Source organism: Oncorhynchus clarkii, chromosome 3 (assembly GCF_045791955.1).
Source record: "Oncorhynchus clarkii lewisi isolate Uvic-CL-2024 chromosome 3, UVic_Ocla_1.0, whole genome shotgun sequence".
Classification (NCBI taxonomy): domain Eukaryota; kingdom Metazoa; phylum Chordata; class Actinopteri; order Salmoniformes; family Salmonidae; genus Oncorhynchus; species Oncorhynchus clarkii.
Genome location: NC_092149.1, coordinates 47,479,512 through 47,497,640, shown reverse-complemented (window position 1 = coordinate 47,497,640; position 18,129 = coordinate 47,479,512). Strand labels below are relative to the sequence as shown.

At 43.1% G+C, this 18,129-nt stretch overlaps 1 protein-coding gene across 6 annotated transcripts in view; it reads right to left on the bottom strand.

Annotated features, from left to right (window-relative positions):
* Nucleotides 1–18,129, bottom strand: part of LOC139396288 (leucine-rich repeat flightless-interacting protein 2-like) — a 76,169-nt gene that overhangs the window by 44,889 nt on the left and 13,151 nt on the right. For all 6 annotated transcript variants that reach the window (XR_011630747.1, XR_011630748.1, XM_071143397.1 and 3 more), the window contains exon 2: nucleotides 10,593–10,679. Coding sequence is in view for 4 of the 6 variants with exons in the window: in XM_071143397.1 (XP_070999498.1) it covers nucleotides 10,593–10,679 (87 nt within the window). In the remaining 2 variants the exon portion in view is untranslated. The remainder of the gene's footprint in view (nucleotides 1–10,592; nucleotides 10,680–18,129) is intronic.

Here is an 18,129-nt window from a genome sequence, read left to right as displayed (position 1 = left end):
CATTGGCAGCAGAGAACTGGAAGCAAAGGCGGCCAAAGCAGGTGTTGGCTTTGGGGATGACCAGTGAAATATACCTGCTGGAGCGCGTGCTACGGATGGGTGTTGCTATGGTGACCAGTGAGCTGAGAAGGCGGAGCTTTACCTAGAAACAAATGTATTACCTGGAGCCAGTGGGTTTGGCGACAAATATGTAGCGAGGACCGGCCAATGAGAGCATACAGGTCGCAGTGTTGGTAGTAATGGTTTGATATTGTAATTTGTATGATTTTTTTTTATTGTCCATTTGGACAACTTAAATCTATATTCTGCTTTTCCAACTTAAACAGGAAATGTTTTTACAGGCTTATGAATTCATTAATTATGAAATGCATTAGCGATTGCAATCACCAAATGAAGTCTGATGAACTCAATATGGGCGTTTGTGTTTGAAGAGTCTCTTCTAAATAGCCTCCAGTTTACTTGTACTAACTTTTTGATCTGGTCTTGGTGGACGTCTACGTGAGCAAATAAGCAAACCAAACAAGATACTCCTACTGATCTGGTTAAACTACCGGTTTCAATTATCTGTTCTATACGTTGTACCATGGAGCTCCGTCTACAAGCTGTGTTTGCTGAGACAAAATATCTCCCCAACACCAAGCCAACAGTGCTCCTCATACTTTTATGTAATGTAATTGAAGTTGGAGACTCACATTTTTTTTTATATATATATATATATAAAAAATGTGAGTCTCCAACTTCAATTACATTACATAAAAGTATGAGGAGCACTGTTGGCTTGGTGTTGGGGAGATATTTTGTCTCTATATATATATATATATATATATATATATATATATATATATATATATATATATATATATTGACAGTTATGACTGAAGCCTGGAGATTTTTTTCTAGGCATTTAGATATTTCAACAAGTCCGGGAGACAACCGGGTACACCGATAACTCGAGCTCGGTTCCCAAGTTTCTAAGCCATACCAAACCATAATATTTGAATTGAGGAAGTGTGATCATAATTTGAATATTTTAGCGATCCGTTGTAGAAAACATCCTAAATGCCCCCCAGTCATCAGATGTGAGATAAACAGAGCACCTGCACCTGACATGCATTTAATTTCCAAACGTTTAGCTCAATTGTGTGTTGATTTGCAATCTAACAGGAAGGCTTGCATTAGGCACAATATTTTTTGAAGCATTTAGCAAACTTCAAATAATTAGCACATAACCTAGATACAAAGCATTCACTGTGAAAGTTGATTCATGTAGGCCCTTAGTACAGTTGAAGTCGGAAGTTTACATACACTTAGGTTGGAGTCATTAAAAGTTGTTTTTCAACCACTCCACAAATGTGTATATGCTAATTGTTTGACGGTCTGATCACAGTCGGTCCCCTTTGAAAACTTTGGTGCCATCAAAGTAATGAGTCTTAATTTATGATTTCACTGCTTGACGTCTATGTCCGTGCTTGCTCCATTATTCTAGCCAAAAGATCTTGCCCCAACCTTGGCAAAGTTCCCTCGTGGCAGATTCACTGACCCTTTATGGTTAATGCCCGAGACCTGTCAGAAGAGCAGATATTGTTAGAGATCTACTTCTAAAGAGAAATGCTGACAAGTCTGTCACATTCAAGGACCGCCGAGCTGAACAAATGTGTTTGTTATATTTTGGAGATTGAATGGCAAAGGAAAATCATATGTACTTAAATGAACAGATGTCCCATTGCCACATGTATGCCAAATTCTAAGCTTTCTCCCAAGCTTTGACTGCTGAACTCTGACCTGAGAGCACTGTATACAAAAGACACCTAGCTACTAAACAAAACCACGTGATAATCTGTTCTGTGGCTCTGTGAGACACGTGGGAGTCGGCATTCTGGAAAAGATGCTCTGAGAACCAGTATGATTTAAGTGCCTCATTGCAAAATATCAATCAACAATCCGTATTTTTCTGGTGATTCGATTCCAGAAAATGTTTTGGATTTAAGATCATTTCAAAAAGGAAACACCATTTCAAATGAAGGTAACACTATTCAAATCAAATGTTATTTATCACATGCTTTGTAGACAAGAGTTAAATGCTTACTTACAGGCTCTTCCCAACAATGCAGAGAGAAAAATAATAACACAATGATTAAAGAAAACATGGCTAGATACACACACAGGGCAGCAGTACCGAGTCAATGTGCAGGTGTACAAAATAATTGAGGTAGATATATGTACATATAGGTAGGGGAATAGTGACTAGGCAACAGGATATACAACAATCAGTTGCAGCAGAGTTAGTGCAAAGAGGGAGGGTTAATGCAGATAACCAAATAGCTACCCGGACTAACTATTTAGCAGTCTTATCAGAGATAGACAGAATATAGAAAAGAGCAAACATGTTCACTCCTTACTGATGTGGATACAGGGGAACTTGAAGCTCTCAACCCGCTCCACTGCAGTCCATATATGTGGATGGGGGCATGCTCGGCCCTCCATTTCCTGTAGTCCACAATCAGCTCCTGTCTAGTTGAAGTTGAGGTTGTTGTCCTGGCACCACACCGCCAGGTTTCTGACCTCCTCCCTATAGCGAGTCTCATCGTCTTCGGTGGTCAGGCCTACCATTGTCGTGTCGTCAGCAAATTTAATGGTGTTGTTGCAGTCGTGGGTGAACAGGGAGTACAGGAGGGGACTAAGCACGCACCCCTGAGGTGCCCTCGTGTTGCGGGTCAGTGTGGCGGATGTGTTGTCTACCCTCACCACCTGGAAGCGGCCTGTCAGAAAGTCCAGGATCCAGTTACAGAAGGAGGTGTTCAGTCCCAGGGTCCTGAGCTTAGTGATGGGTGTTGTTCATTGACTACAGCTCAGTGTTCAGTATTCTCAAATAGGTGTTCCTCTTGTCCAGGTGGTAAAGGGCAGTGTGGAGTGCAATAGAGATTGCATCATCTATGGATCTGTTGGGGCGGAATGCAAATTGGAGTGGGTCCAGTGTGTCTGGGATGATTGTGTTGATCTGCGACTTGACCAGCCTTCCAAAGCATTTCATGGCTACAGATGTGAGTGCTACAGGACCATAGTCATTTAGACAGGTTACCTTGGCGTTCTTGATCACATGGACTATGGTGGTCTGCTTAAAATATGTAGATATTACAGACTGGGTCAAGGAGACGTTGAAAATGTCAGTGAAGACACTTCCCGGCTGGTCAGCACATGCAACAAGTACGCATCCTGGTAATCTGTCTGGCCCTGCCGCCTTGTGAAGGTTAACTTGATTAAAAGGTCTTACATTGCCTACACAGAGCGAGATCAGTTGTCCAGAACAGCTGCTGCTCTCATGTATGGTTCAATGTTGCTAACCTCGAAGCGAGCATTTATGGCATTTAGCTCGTTTGGTAGGCTCGCGTCACTGGGCCTCTCGCAGTCGAGTTTCCCCTTTGTAGTCAGTGATAGTTTGCAAGCCCTGCCACATCGGACGAGCATCAGAGCCGGTGTAATACGATAAGATCTTAGTCCTGTGTTGATGCTTTGCCTGTATGATGTCGGAGGTCGTAGCGGAATTTCTTACAAGCGCCTGTATTAGTGTCACGCTCCTTGAAAGCGGCAGCTCTAGCCTTGGCTTCTGGTTGGGATATGTTCGTACAGTCACTGTGGGGACGACGTCATCGATGCACTTATAAAGCTGGTGACTTGTTGTTTTGGATGAATCACTGAACATATTCCAGTCTGTGCTAGCGAAACAGTCATGTAGCTTAGCATCCGCTTCATCGGACCACTTCCGTAATGAGCGCGTCATTGGTACTTCCTGTTTGAGTTTTTGCTTCTAAGCTGAAATCAGGAGGATAGGGTTATGGTCAGACTTGCTAAAGGGAGGGCGAGGTAGAGCCGTGTTTATGTTTCTGTGTGTGGCGTAAAAGGTGATCTAGAGTTTTAAAAACCGTATCTAGTTGCACAGGGGACATGCTGGTAAAAATTGGGTAAAAACAGATTTCAGTTTCCCTGCATTAAGATCACTGGCCACGAGAAGCCCCACCTCTGGATGTGCAGTTTGTTTCCTTAAAGCCATATACAGCGTGTTGAGTGCGGATTTAGTGTCAGCATCGGTTTGTGGTGGTAAATAGACCGTTATGAAAAATAGATTAAAATTATCTTGGTAAATAGTATGGTCTGCAGCTTATCATGAGATAAACTTGAGACTTCCTTAACATTAGAGATCGCGCAGCAGATTTTCTTAAGAGACACACCCCTCCCCGAGGCTGCTGTCCGGTCTAGACGATGCATGAAAAAAACAAAAAAAACTATGCGAGTTGTACAGTACATTATCGATGTCAGCCACGACTACGAGAAACATAGAATATTATGATTCTTCAGGTCCCGTTGATAGGATAGTCTCGAGCGTAGCACATCCAATTTGTACATTTGCTAATAGAATGAAGGGAAGAGGCGGTTTATACGCTCGCCAACAGTCTCGTCAGGATCCCAGCTCGCTTGACGCTTGCACCTTCATTTCTTTTGAATCCCGGCGATTAGGGCCCGGTCAGGAGTAAGCAGAAAGTCCAGAGCTGCCGACTCGTTGAAGTAGAAAATTGTCAAGCAAATCGAGGTTAATGATGGCTGTTCTGATGTACAGAAGCTGTTTTTGGTCATAGGTAATAACAAAAAAAAAAGTTAAGATCAGCTTAAAATAAAACACAAAATAGCAGAATTGGTCAAGAGCACATAAAATGGCTGCTATCCTCCACAGCGCCAGGCCCCGAACAAAGTATTTGATAAATGCTTGATAGGTTTCAAGTAAATTGATTTTCTTTAACGTAAATGCAATGTTATAGAAGGGTGCAGACACTTTTTTGGTGATTTCACTTGTTTTTGAAAAACTTACCCCTGCCGCAATAGACTTCCTCATTGCTTGTTGTGCACTGTGGGGGTGACCAAAGGACCTTAATAAAAGCCCAACACCCAAATTACATCCCTTTTATAAAATGCGTGTAGCCCAGGCAGCACAGCTGGTGGAAGAAACGGCTCGAGTCACACTAAATGGAATATAATGATGCGGATAAAGCTAGGCATGACAATTTCATGTGTACAACATCCAAAGACCTACACCACTATACAGAGAGCGTGTCTGTTTTTGGTCAAGAATGAAAAGCGTTACTTAATTTTTAAGTGTATATAAAACACGTAAATACTTAACTTGTATCGCTCAGTGCAAGTCCATTAATCAGATGAGTTACATTCACACAATAAGCTCAGGTACCGTACCTCCCGCTTCACGTCCCAACTAGCTTCAAAACATACCGAGCTCACCTTCCTATTTGGAGGGGTCCCCGGACGCCCACTCAGGGCAGCCCGGATCCCCCTCCCTGCCAACCGCCGCCCGGCCGTCCTGCTGCTGTCACGATGCAAACGTAGTGTGTGCCATATAGACGTCACCAATGATGACGGCCTGGCTTGCAGATGGGATCAGGGGAGGTTGAACGTTCCCGGGTCAGATGATGCTACAACGACGACCTGATGATTCAGGTTAGTTAGTGCTACTGTAGAGATACAACTAGTAATCTTCTGTCTTGAGAGTTTCTCCAGTTGAAAAGTAGATCTCCTAAAGTTAGCATCCGGACAGTAGTAGAAAGCATAGCCACCCTCTGCTCGTGTTGTTCAGACTCGACGTCCTTGGAGCAAACCACTGTTAGTCGACTAGAGGCTTCACTAAGGAGCACAGACCACTAAGCTAATTTGAGGCTTGGATTGAGGGTTTAAACTACACACAAACGTCCTGACCAGACTAATCTGAACACTGACTGTTAATCTGTGTTAATTGAGTCACTGACTCAAAGCCACAAGAGGGTAGAACATATTTCAAACATTGCTTGATAGGGGGAGATGGTTGAAATGGTTTAGTCAACTTCCTCAATAGTTGGTCCAGATGATCCCCCTGCTCATGTATACCATAACACAGGGACGGTGCCATTTCCTCAACCACGTGTCTTTTGAGTGTCTCATAGCTGGCATTTTTCACATCTAAAAATGGGACAAGTGCTAAATATAATGACAAACTCAGAGGTGGGACTAAGTCACTATTATTCAAGTCACAAGGTTAGAGTCGAGTCCAAAGCAGAACTTATCGATCGAGTCCAAGTCGTGCATTCTAACAGCAAGTCACAAGTCAAGTAAAAACAAATATCTATAGCTTACATGCAATGACTTGTTCAACTACAAATCTTTGTCTATTTATTGAGGCTACCTGTGTCTACGCCACATTTTTACTATGTAATACATTTTTAAAACAACAAATTCCAAACGTAAACGATCAATGTCAATTTTGACATACCAAAAGTAATCGTTGCTTGATGCCATAAGGCTGGTGAGCTTTCAAAGCACACAGTTAATATTCTTTATCACCAATTTTGTTGTAGCTGCATATTTATAGCAATAGTCTTTCCCTACAATTTAATGTTTGCGCTGCACCAAATCAGAAACTGTTCGCTAGCAGTGGTTCAGAGCTTGCAACACCCGTCACACACACGCGTACAATCACAGCACAAATGAACAGTGATGCGTTTTTGAAAATGCAAGACAGAAATAAAACTGTTTAATACCTGCATTTTGAGCTTAAAAGTAATTAATGTTAGCAGTCAATATGAATTGGGAATATCATGTCAAAAACATTGAAGGTTGTGCGATGTTACAGCCATCTTTACACATAGTCAGTCCCCACCACTGAGGTATATACACACACACAAACCGGTATTTATAATCCAACCAAACTTGGCCTATCTGAAATATGAAAATTAACAATGAAATTACCAAGTAGCCTATTGTTCTGGCAAAAATGCATCCGTAGCTGATTGCTAAACTATTTTATATGGATAATATGGAGGTAGGCTACTCTGTTTTTTCCAGGCAAAAACCAATGAAAATTGGTTACTAAAAATAGATAGGATTATATCTGTGTGCCCACCTTTGCGCTCCAATGCTGATGACCAGGTATTGGTCAACAGTCAAGAAGCACAACCTTGTGTTTCTAAAGCACAGATGAGGTTTTTGTAACTAAACCCAACAAAAAAAGAAACGTCCTCACTGTCAACTGCATTTATTTTCAGCCAACTTAATGTGTAAATGTTTGTATGAACACAACAACATTCAACAACTGGAGACAAACTGAACAAGTTCCACAGATTTGTGACTAACAGAAATTGAATAATGTGTCCCTGAACAATCGGGGGGGGGGGGGGGGTCAAAATCAAAAGTGACAGTCAGTACCTGGTGTACCCACCAGCTGCATTAAGTGCTGCAGTGCATCTTCTCCTCATGGACTGCACCAGATTTGCCACTTCTTGCTGTAAGATGTTACCCCACTCTTCCACCAAGGCACCTGCAAGTTCCCGGACATTTCTGTGTGTGGGGGGGGGGGGGGGTATTGTCATGCTGGAGGGTCAGGGTGAGCCTGCAGGAAGGGTACCACATGAGGGAGGAGGAGGATGTCTTTCCTTTAACACACAGTGTTGAGATTGCCTGCAATGACAACAAGCTCAGTCCGATGACGCTGTAGCACACCGCCCCAGACCATGACGGACGCTCTAGAGTACAGGCCTCGCTGTAACGGTCACTTCTTCGACAATAAACGCGAATCCGACCATCACCCCTGGTGAGAGAAAACTGCAACCCGTCAGTGAAGAGCACTTTTTGCCAGTCCTGTCTGGTCCAGCGACGGTGGGTTTGTGCCCATAGGAGACTTTGTTGCCGGTGATGTCTGGAGAAGACCTGCCTTACAACAGGCCTACATGCCCTCAGTCCATCCTCTCAGTTTGAGCACTGATGGAGGAATTGTGCATTCCTGGTGTAACTCGGGCAGTTGTTGCCATCCTGTACCTGTACATGCCTCCCACTCTTTCTATTCTGTTAAGCCAGTTTGCGCAGTTCTGTGAAGGTAGTAGTACACAGCGTTGTACGATATCTTCAGTTTCTTGGCAATTTCTCACTTGAAAAACCCTTCATTTCTCAGAACAAGAATAGACTGACGAGGTTCAGAAGAAAGTACTTTGTTTCTGGCCATTTTGAGCCTGTAATCAAACCCACAAATGCTGATGCTCCAGATACTCAACTAGTCTAAAGGACAGTTTGATTGCTTCTTTAAAATCAGCACAACAGTCTTCAGCTGTCCTAACATAATTGCATCATTGTTTTCTAATGATCATGTAGCCTTGATAATGATAAACTTGGATTTTTTTCACACAATGTGCCATTGGAACACAGGAGTGATGGTTGCTGATAATGGACCTCTGTAAACCTATGAAGATGTTCCATAAAAGCAGTTTCCAGCTACAATAGTCATTTACAACATTAACAATGTCTACACTGCATTTCTGATCAATTTGAGGTTATTTTAAAATGGACAAAAAATAATTGCTTTTCTTTAAAAAACAAGGACATTTCTAATTGACCCCAAACTTTTGAACGGTAGTGTGTGTATGTACACCTACACACACAGAAAGATAAAAAGGTGCTGTATAAAAAAAATTAACATTTGCCACATTTATCTATTACAGAACCTTGATGTATACTTCTAACGTATACGTGAGCTAAACATAGAAATGCTTAAAGTATAAAGATGAGAACTAAATGTTACTGTCCCACTACAAAACAGGTTATGAAATGTTCAAATTTATTACAAATGAACAAAGTTTAATTGCATAAGTATTCAACAATTTGATATGAGATGTGAAATTGAGCTCCGGTGCATCCTGTTTCCAATGACCATTCTTGAGTAGTTTCTACAACTTGGAGTCCACATGTGGTAAATTCATAAAATTTGGCATGATTTGGAAAGGCACACAGCTCTATATAATGTCCCACATCTGAGAGTGCATGTCAGAGCAAAAACCAAGCCATGAGGTCGAAGGAATTGTCCGTAGAGCTCCGAGACAGGATTGTGTCGAGTTACAGATCTGGGGAAGGGTGACAAAAAATGTCTGCAGCATTGAAGGTCCCCAAGAACAAAGTGGCCCCCATCATTCTTAAAAGGGAAGAAGATTGGAACCACCATGACTTCCTAGAGCTTGCTCCCAGCCAAACTGAGCAATCGGGGGAGAAGAGCCTTGGTCAGGGAGGTGACCAAGAACCCGATGGTCAATCTGAGAAGGACAACCATCTCTGCAGAACTCCACCAAGCATCATGTCTGGAAGAAGCTAGACACCGCTTATCACATGGCAAAAACCATGCATAGAGGTGGCAGCATTATGCTGCGAGGATGTTTTTCAGCGGCAGGGACTGTGAGACGATTGAGGGAAAGATGAACGGAGACAAGTAGAGATCCTTGATGAAAACATGCTCCAGAGCGCTCAGAACCTCAGACTGGGGGGAGGACAACAGGACAACGACCCTAAGCACACGGCCAAGACAACGCAGGAGTGGCCAAACTGACAGTGCTTGAGAGAATCTGCAAATGCAGATGTCCCCAAATACAGGTGTCCCAAGCTTGTAGCGTCATACCCAAGAAGACTCCAAGGTTGAAATCACTACCGGGGAATGAACCCGGGTCAGTTATAATGCCTCTAGCACTACAAGCGGCCTTAGACCGCTGCGCCACTCGGGAGACCCTCATTTAAAATTTTTTTTTTTATACATTTCTAAAAACCTGCTATTGCTTTGTCATTATGGGGTATTGCTTGTATATTGATGAGGGAAGCAAAACAATGTAATACATTAGAACCTTATTCTAAAATGTAACAAACTGTGGAAAAAGTTAAGGGGTCTGAATACCTTCCGAATGCACTAAGCTGGCAACTAGATAGTACCATATGCTCCAGAATATTCTAGATGTAAAGATTGCATAACTTCGAGATCACACTAAGATTAGACTAATCTTATTAAGAAATTATGGGTCCCAAAAGGCAAAACTAGGATCCCTTATTTCCTAGATCTAATGATAATGTTGATTATACTGATGGTGTTAAAGGGATAATGTGACTTTTTTGGCAATTCATTTTTCTGTCTCTGTGTAGTTTGAAGGTAGTTTCACAAGTGATTGGTAAATAACATTAGAGAAGATTTACAGTCATTGATAAATCTATGTAGTTAGTAACTGCGCTAACTCTAGTTAGCAATTTATTTCAAACTGCACGCAGACATAAAAATAGTATCCATGAGTTCATCTGACTGAGTAAGTGGAAAAAGGGCTTTAGTTGCCAAAGTCTCGCACTATGACTTAAGAGTGTATGCTAATTTGTTTGGTAGAAATTACCAGCTGTGCATTCTAGTGCAATGGAGATGGTACACCATTAACATTGGTGACCACTGGACCCACCCTGGCACAGGACGTTTAAGAATGAAACACTGTTCACAGGAAATGCCTTTAATAACAGACAGCGCTTCCCGACCTGACTCCTTGGTCATGTGACATGGGTCAAGGTGCCTAAAGCTTGGGGTACTTTTGGGATTAAGTCTTTGTAAGGTACCTTCCTACATCAGGTCTGGTTTTGTCTGTCCTTTCGAACTGTAGTTGTTCTGTAGTTATGGATACTATTTGCATGCATGTTTGTGTGCATGTGTTCTATAAGATAAGTGTGTACATTATGTGTGCATTTGGGTGTAATGTAGTGCTCTTTAGTTATACCTCCTCCTGTTGTCTCTCCAGCTCCTTCATACGGATTTCTCTGGCCTCTGCCCTGGCCGCCCTCTTCAGAGCAAGCCTGGCCTCTGCCTAAGTTAGAGAGAAAGATGAAAACAGGGAGAAGGAAACAGAAGACGAATAGAGAGCAAGGGAGAATGAGAGAGCGAGATCAGTTTAGCATGAACTCCAGCATCTATAAATGGAGAGGATGAACATGTCATCAGAAATCCTTTTCCTAGACAGGGCTCATGTTCCCAACTGTTTGACCACAGTATGTTGCAATGCACTGCTGGGAAGTTAACCACGTCGACTTTCATTAATATCACAACATTTATTTTGTCATATTCTACAGTATATGGCACACAATGATGTAGGTCTTTAAATACATAGGAAAGGCAAACAGACACATTCAACCCTTGATAACAAAAAATAAAATAAAAATCAAGGTATCATTTGGAAGGCTGATGTGCGAGTAAAATAAGCACCTGACTAAGTGACTATCAAAAGGGTGTTACATTATTTATTTAAAGAGTCTATTACGGAAATAATCGTGTGTGTATATTTACGTGACATTTTCTAGTTTTATTTGTCGTATGTACAGGATACACATGGTATTCACAGTCCAATGAAATGCTTACTTGCAGGTTCATTAGACAACAATAAGAAATAATAAAATACCACCTCTGGGATTAATTGAAACGCCGACTGCGAGCCAGGCCTAATCGCCCAACATCAGTGCTCAACCTCACTAATGATTGTGGCTGAATGGAAGCAAGTCCCCACAGCAATGTTCCAACGTCTAGTGGAAAGCCTTCCCAGAAAAGTGCAGGCTGTAGCAAAGTGGGGACCAACTCCATATTAATGCCCATGATTCTGGAATGATATGTTTGATGAGCATGTAGTGTATTTACACATGTTTTTGGGGAAGGAGGGATTGGGGGAGCAAGTGTTTAAATTGTGCAGTATGCTAAGTCTGGTAGCAGCAGTTGCAATGTGTGTGGAGCGTATGTGCCGAGAGTCAGTGCAGGTGGTCAGTCCAGTTCAAGTGTTCAGTAGTCTGATGGCATCAGACGCATGCTCCGGTACCATCTGCCTGACGGTAAGGGAGTGAACAGCTCATGACTGGGGTTTGTGGGGTCCTTGATGCTGTGGGCCTTCGTCAGGCACCGTTTCGAGTAGATGTCTTGGTGATTTACTGGCCCATCTTCACCACCCGCTGGATGGCATTGTGGTCTTGGATGGAGCAATTCCCGTACCAGGTTGTGATGCAACCCGTCAGGATGATCTCAATGGTGCAGTGATAATATTTGGAGAGGACCCGGGGTGGCATGCCAAATTTCTTCAGTTGTTTTAGAAAGTAGAGACGCTGCTGTGCCCTCGACATGACTGGTGGTGTTGCTGGTCCATGTCAAGTCCTTGGTGATGTGGACACCGAGGAACTTAACTGCTGACTCTCTAATGCAGTCTTGTTGGTGTGTATCGGGGAATGTTCCCTCTGCTTGCTAAAGTCAACAAGCAACTCCTTTGTTTTGCTAACATTGAGGGAGATATTGCTTTTCTGGCACCACAATGCCAGTTCACTTACCTCCTCCCTATAGGCTGACTCCTCGTTGTTGGTCATCATCAGGCCTACAACCATGGTGTCGTCAGCAAACTTGACGATGGAGTTGGTGCAGTGCAAAGACACGCAGTCATGGGTGAACAGGGAGTACTGCAGAGGGCTGAGGACACACCCCTGGGGGGCCCCTGTGTTAAGAGTCAGTGTGGAGGAGGTGTTGCCAATCCTCACATCCTGTGGTCTTCCCATCAGGAAGTCCAGGATCCAGTTACAGAGGGTAGTATCCAGAACCAGGGCTTGGAGGGAACAATAGTGTTGAATGCTGAACTGTAGTCAATGAACAGCATTCTCAAATTGGTGTTCCTTTTGTTCAGATGTGTTACGGCCGTGTGAATAGCATCTCCCATGGACCTGGTGGAGCAGTAGGCAAATTGGAATGGGCCCAGTGTGCCTGGCATGCTGGCCTTGATGTCGGCAATGACCAACCCCTCAAAGTTCTTCATGATGACCGGGGTGAGTGCGACGGGGCGATAGTCATTTGGGCATGTCACCTTGTTAATCGTGGGCACTGGGATGATTGTGGTCTCTGAAGTAGGTGGGGACTACAGCCAGGGACAGGTTGAAGACGTTCGAGAAGCCGCCTGCTAGCTGGTCAGCACACATCGAGGACGCGGCCAGGGATGCCATAAGTACTCACTCGAGAGTTTCTCACATCAGCCTCAGAGAGCGAAAGCACCTGGTCGTGTTGTCTGCCTTGAAGCGAGCATAGAATGTGTTAAGCTCATCTCAGGGGGAGGTTTCGGTGGGCACTAGAGACAGTGAATTTACCTTTGTAGTCCATGATAGTCTGTAGTTCTTACCACATGCTTTGCGAGTGCGAGTAGCCAAAAATCAATTAAAAAGTTTGAGTCTGTATTGTCTTTTTGCGTCCCTAATGGATTTGTGGAGCTCGCACCTGCTTGTCTTGTATGCTTTGCGCGCCACCAAGTCATCAAGGTTCGTTCTGCTCACATTGAATGTGGCAGTACGGGCTCTCGTCATGGCACGGATATCTCCGGTCATCCAGGGTTTTTGGTTGAGGTATGTCCGGATTGTTATTGTGGGTACAACAGACACATTTCCTAATGAAGCCTGTGACTGATGATGTATACTCCCTCAATGTTGATGGATGAGGCCTGGGTGGATGAATCTTTGAACAGATTCCAATCAATATTCTCAAAACAGTCCTGCAGCATCGAGTCTGCCTCCTCTGTCCAGAATCGCTGTTGGTGGCTCGCTCTTGAATTGATGCTTGTAGGTGGGGAGTAGGAACAGGGAGACGTGATCTGATTGGATGTTTGTATGTACATGGTCCAGTACATTTCCTCTCATGGGGCAGGATACATATTCGTGATATTTGGAAGAATGTTTTAAAACGTGCTTGGTTAATATATCCCACGACAGTAAAGACTGCTTCCGGGTGAGAGGATTCCTGCACAGTTCGGAGTGCCACCTTGATGTTTGTTGTGGCAGTATGTACACAGCTGTGATAACACACGTGAATTACCTCAGCATATAGTGGGGTTGGCATTTTAGAATTAGAAACTCCAGGTCAGGTGAACAGGAGCTTGAGACGGTTTTAACTTCGGTACACCAGGAATTGTTGATCAGGAAGCATACACCTCCTCCTACTCTTACCAGAACCTGATCCATACGGAAAATGGAAAAGCTGTCTGGTTGAATAGCAGAGTTTAGTGTAATGTCCATAAGCCATGGCTCTGTACAAACAAAGAAACAGCATTCCCTGATGTACAGTGGGGAAAAAAAGTATTTAGTCAGCCACCAATTGTGCAAGTTCTCCCACTTAAAAAGATGAGGCCTGTAATTTTCATCATAGGTACACTTCAACTATGACAGACAAAATGAGAAAATAAATCCAGAAAATTACATTACATTTATAAAGAATTTATTAGCAAATTATCGTGGAAAATAAGTATTTGGTCACCTACGAACATGCAAGATTTCTGGCTCTCACAGACCTGTACCTTCTTCAAGAGGCTCCTCTGTCCTCCACTCGTTACCTGTATTAATGGCACCTGTTTGAACTTGTTATCAGTATAAAAGACACCTGTCCACAACCTCAAACAGTCATACTCCAAACTCCACTATGGCAAAGACCAAAGAGCTGTCAAAGGACACCAGAAACACAATTGTAGACCTGCACCAGGCTGGGAAGACTGAATCTGCAATAGGTAAGCAGCTTGGTTTGAAGAAATCAACTGTGGGAGCAATTATTAGGAAATGGAAGACATACAAGACCACTGATAATCTCCCTCGATCTGGGGCTCCACGCAAGATCTCACCCCGTGGGGTCAAAATGATCACAAGAATGGTGAGCTAAAATCCCAGAACCACACGGGGGGACCTAGTGAATGACCTGCAGAGAGCTGGGACCAAAGTAACAAAGCCTACAACCAATAACACACTACGTCGCCAGGGACTCAAATCCTGCAGTGCCAGACGTACTGGCTTAAGCAGGGGGACACATGTCCAAGCCTGTCTGAAGTTCGCTAGCGAGCATTTGGATGATCCAGAAGAAGATTGGGAGAATGTCACATGGTCAGATGAAACCAGAATATAACGTTTTGGTAAAAACTCAACTCGTCGTGTTTGGAGGACAAAGAATGCTGAGTTGCATCCAAAGAACACCATACCTACTGTGAAGCATGGGGGTGGAAACATCATGCTTTGGGGCTGTTTTTCTGCAAAGGGACCAGGACGACTGATCCGTGTAAAGGAAAGAATGAATGGGGCCATGTATCGTAAGATTGAGTGAAAACCTCCTTCCATCAGCAAGGGCATTGAATATGAAACGTGGCTGGGTCTTTCAGCATGACAATGATCCCAAACACACCGCCCGGGCAATGAAGGAGTGGCTTCGTAAGAAGCATTTCAAGGTCCTGGAGTGGCCTAGCCAGTCTCCAGATCTCAACCCCATAGAAAATCTTTGGAGGGAGTTGAAAGTCCATGTTGCCCAGCAACAGCCCCAAACATCACTGCTCTAGAGGAGATTTGCATGGAGGAATGGGCCAAAATACCAGCAAGTGTGTGAAAACCTTGTGAAGACTTACAGAAAACGTTTGACCTCTGTCATTGCCAACAAAGGGCATATAACAAAGTATTGAGATTAAGTATTTGGTTAATAACAAACGTTTTTTTCCACAATTTTTTGCAAATAAATTCATTAAAAATCCTACAATGTGATTTTCTGGATTTTTGTTTCTCATTTTGTCAGTCATAGTTTAAGTGTACCTATGATGAAAATTACAGGCCTCTCTCATCTTTTTAAGTGGGATAGCTTGCACAATTAGTGGCTAACTAAATACTTTTTTGCCCCACTGTACCTCTGTGATTGAAGCCTTGCTCTGAGTTCAAAGTTAATTTCCCAGCGATTGGACATTAGCCATCAGAATATGAGAAAGAGAAGGCCGTGTAGCCTGTCTTTTCAGCCTAGCTCGGGAAAAGAACTGTTGTGGGTATGGCCATGCTTTGTGTGTGTCGCATGCAGTTGGTGCTCATGTGTGTTGACTTGGATCCACTTGAGTGAGAGCAGGGCCTTTTCCTTCAAAGTGACAGTGTTAGAGAGTGAGAGTGCAAGAGTGTGTGAGTCAGCACTTCCTTCCTGTCCCTGGGGCTGTCAGAATGTGCCTCTAGGTGGGGTCACTGTACAAGCTTGCACAGAATGCTCTAACGCCTCCTCCCTCGCCCCTCTGCGTTTCCCCAACTCCGGACCATGTGTTTAAAAAAGGTCCTCGTCATTCACTTCTACAGAAATGTAGGGTGACATTTGGTATTTTATTAGGATCCCCATTAGCTGTTGAGATAGCAGCAGCTACTCTTCCTTGGGTCCACACAAAGCATGAAATATGACATAACAGTTCAAGGACAGAACTACAAATGTAAAAACGGGACATAGAGATTGTATGTATTGATATGTAGGCTATGTCAAATACGGGAGAAGCGTTTTGCAGTGAGTTGTTGCTTGATCCGTTTTTTTTAAACCAGGTTTGTGGGTTTATTTGAGCAATAAGATGTGACTTCCATGCAATGGCTCTATATAATACTGTACGCTTGTTTGAATTTGTTCTGGACTTGGGGACTGTGAAAAGACCCCTGGTGGCATATCTGGTAGGGCTAGTGTGTGTCAGAACTGTGTGTAAATTGACTATGCAAATTCTTTGGAATTTAACGTTTGTTATATAAAGTGATGCAGTCGGTCTCTCTTCAACTCTTAGCGAAGAGAGACTGGCATGCATAGTATTTATATTAGCCTTCTGATTACCATGAAGTGAAAGATGTGTCACTCTGTTCTGGGCCAGCTGCAGCTTAACTAGGTCTTTATTTGCATCACATGACAATAATAAAGACAAACCTAGAGCCTGCAGGACTTGCTATTGTGTTCCATACAGGCAGTAGTGAAATTACTCTTCCTCCTGTCGTTGTGAAACATACCAGACCAGTTTATAGTCCACTGCCTTGACCTGTGAACTCCACAATGCAACCCTAGGCCCTGTTGAAATTAGTTCTGCCTTCCTAGTTCTTGAAGTAATCACTGATCTCTCACAATTCAATAAGATGAAAGCTAGCCCTGCCGTCACCTATTCAACAGTGTGAGATCAGCGATTACTTTCAAGAATGGAGAAAGGTTGCATTTTCGATTGTAACAGAGCCTTTTTTTTGTAACAGCATACACCTCTGGTAGAGGCCGCAGAGTACCAATAAGGAAAGGTGGATGACGTAGTAGTGGTTTAGAGGAATGTAAATGTCAGCTCAGGAGGTTTACATTAGATTCCGGCAAGACCATCCGCCTTAGTCTGTGCTTGAAAGTGTCTGGCATGGAATAATTTTCCAGAGAAGTGGAAGGCTGCCTAGTGCCTACCAAGCGAGACCTACTTCTGGGAAATCCCTATCTGATAAGTGCTAAACAGCCATGAACAACTTGTAGTAATGCCAAGAATGGGTTCATCAGGATCATTGGTCATTAATAGTACCACACTACTTTAATGCGTTCTTAAAATGGTGTGATAGGAATGATTAACTGAGGGAGCAACTAAGTGTACTTGTAATTCTAAAGCAGTGTGTGTCCGGTCAGTTCAAGAAAGAAGATTAGTGGATCTCTCCCTCTTTGGCATGCCTTTAGTTTGCCGATCTCCAGTAAGCCACGTTGATCTATCGTTAGCTCCCAGGGTAGAGTAGGAGTTACATAGAGAGCTCAGTGGCATTACATTTCTTGTTAGCTTCAGCCTTAAAAATCACACCAGAGTTCTGTGAGCCCTGTGGTATAGCAGTTGTCATTACCATTAGCCTAGCCTATCCCCTTTAAGTCCCACTCCGACCACAAGTGGCTCACAAGCTAAGGACATGGTCATTCCATTTAGTTTCAGCAAACAATGACACCCATCCTCTCAGATTGTTCTGAAATGGTTTCTGTAGTTTACCCGTTTCTAAGAGAAATGTTTTCACAAAATAATGTTTCAGGAACGTTTTAACTGAGAATTTAAGCCAATTGATTGTACCAAAATTGGCCATTTCAATTTAAAAGGGTTCTTATAATGTCCCTTAAATATAATACCCAACATCCGATTTGGACCAAACCCTTCTTAATGACAGACGTAATGAATGCAAATAAATGGCCAAAAGTTGAGGAACAACTGACCCCCTCATCTTTATCAAAACACAGTCAGTACAGCCATAAACTGCACTATATGCAGCCATTAGTCATTAGCAATAGCATTTGCTACTACTAGTCATTACCTCAAAGCATTACTCTAACCCCACCCGGCTACACACCCAGTCACCTACAAAGTAATCCTGGAGCCAAGTTCTAGTCACATCAGTTGATGTCCCCGAAGAGAAGGTAATAACGTTGCAAGTTCACAACTGGGTAAAAGGAACAGCTGAAACAAGTTGGTTTACATCAAGTTTAAACACTAATTGTTAACT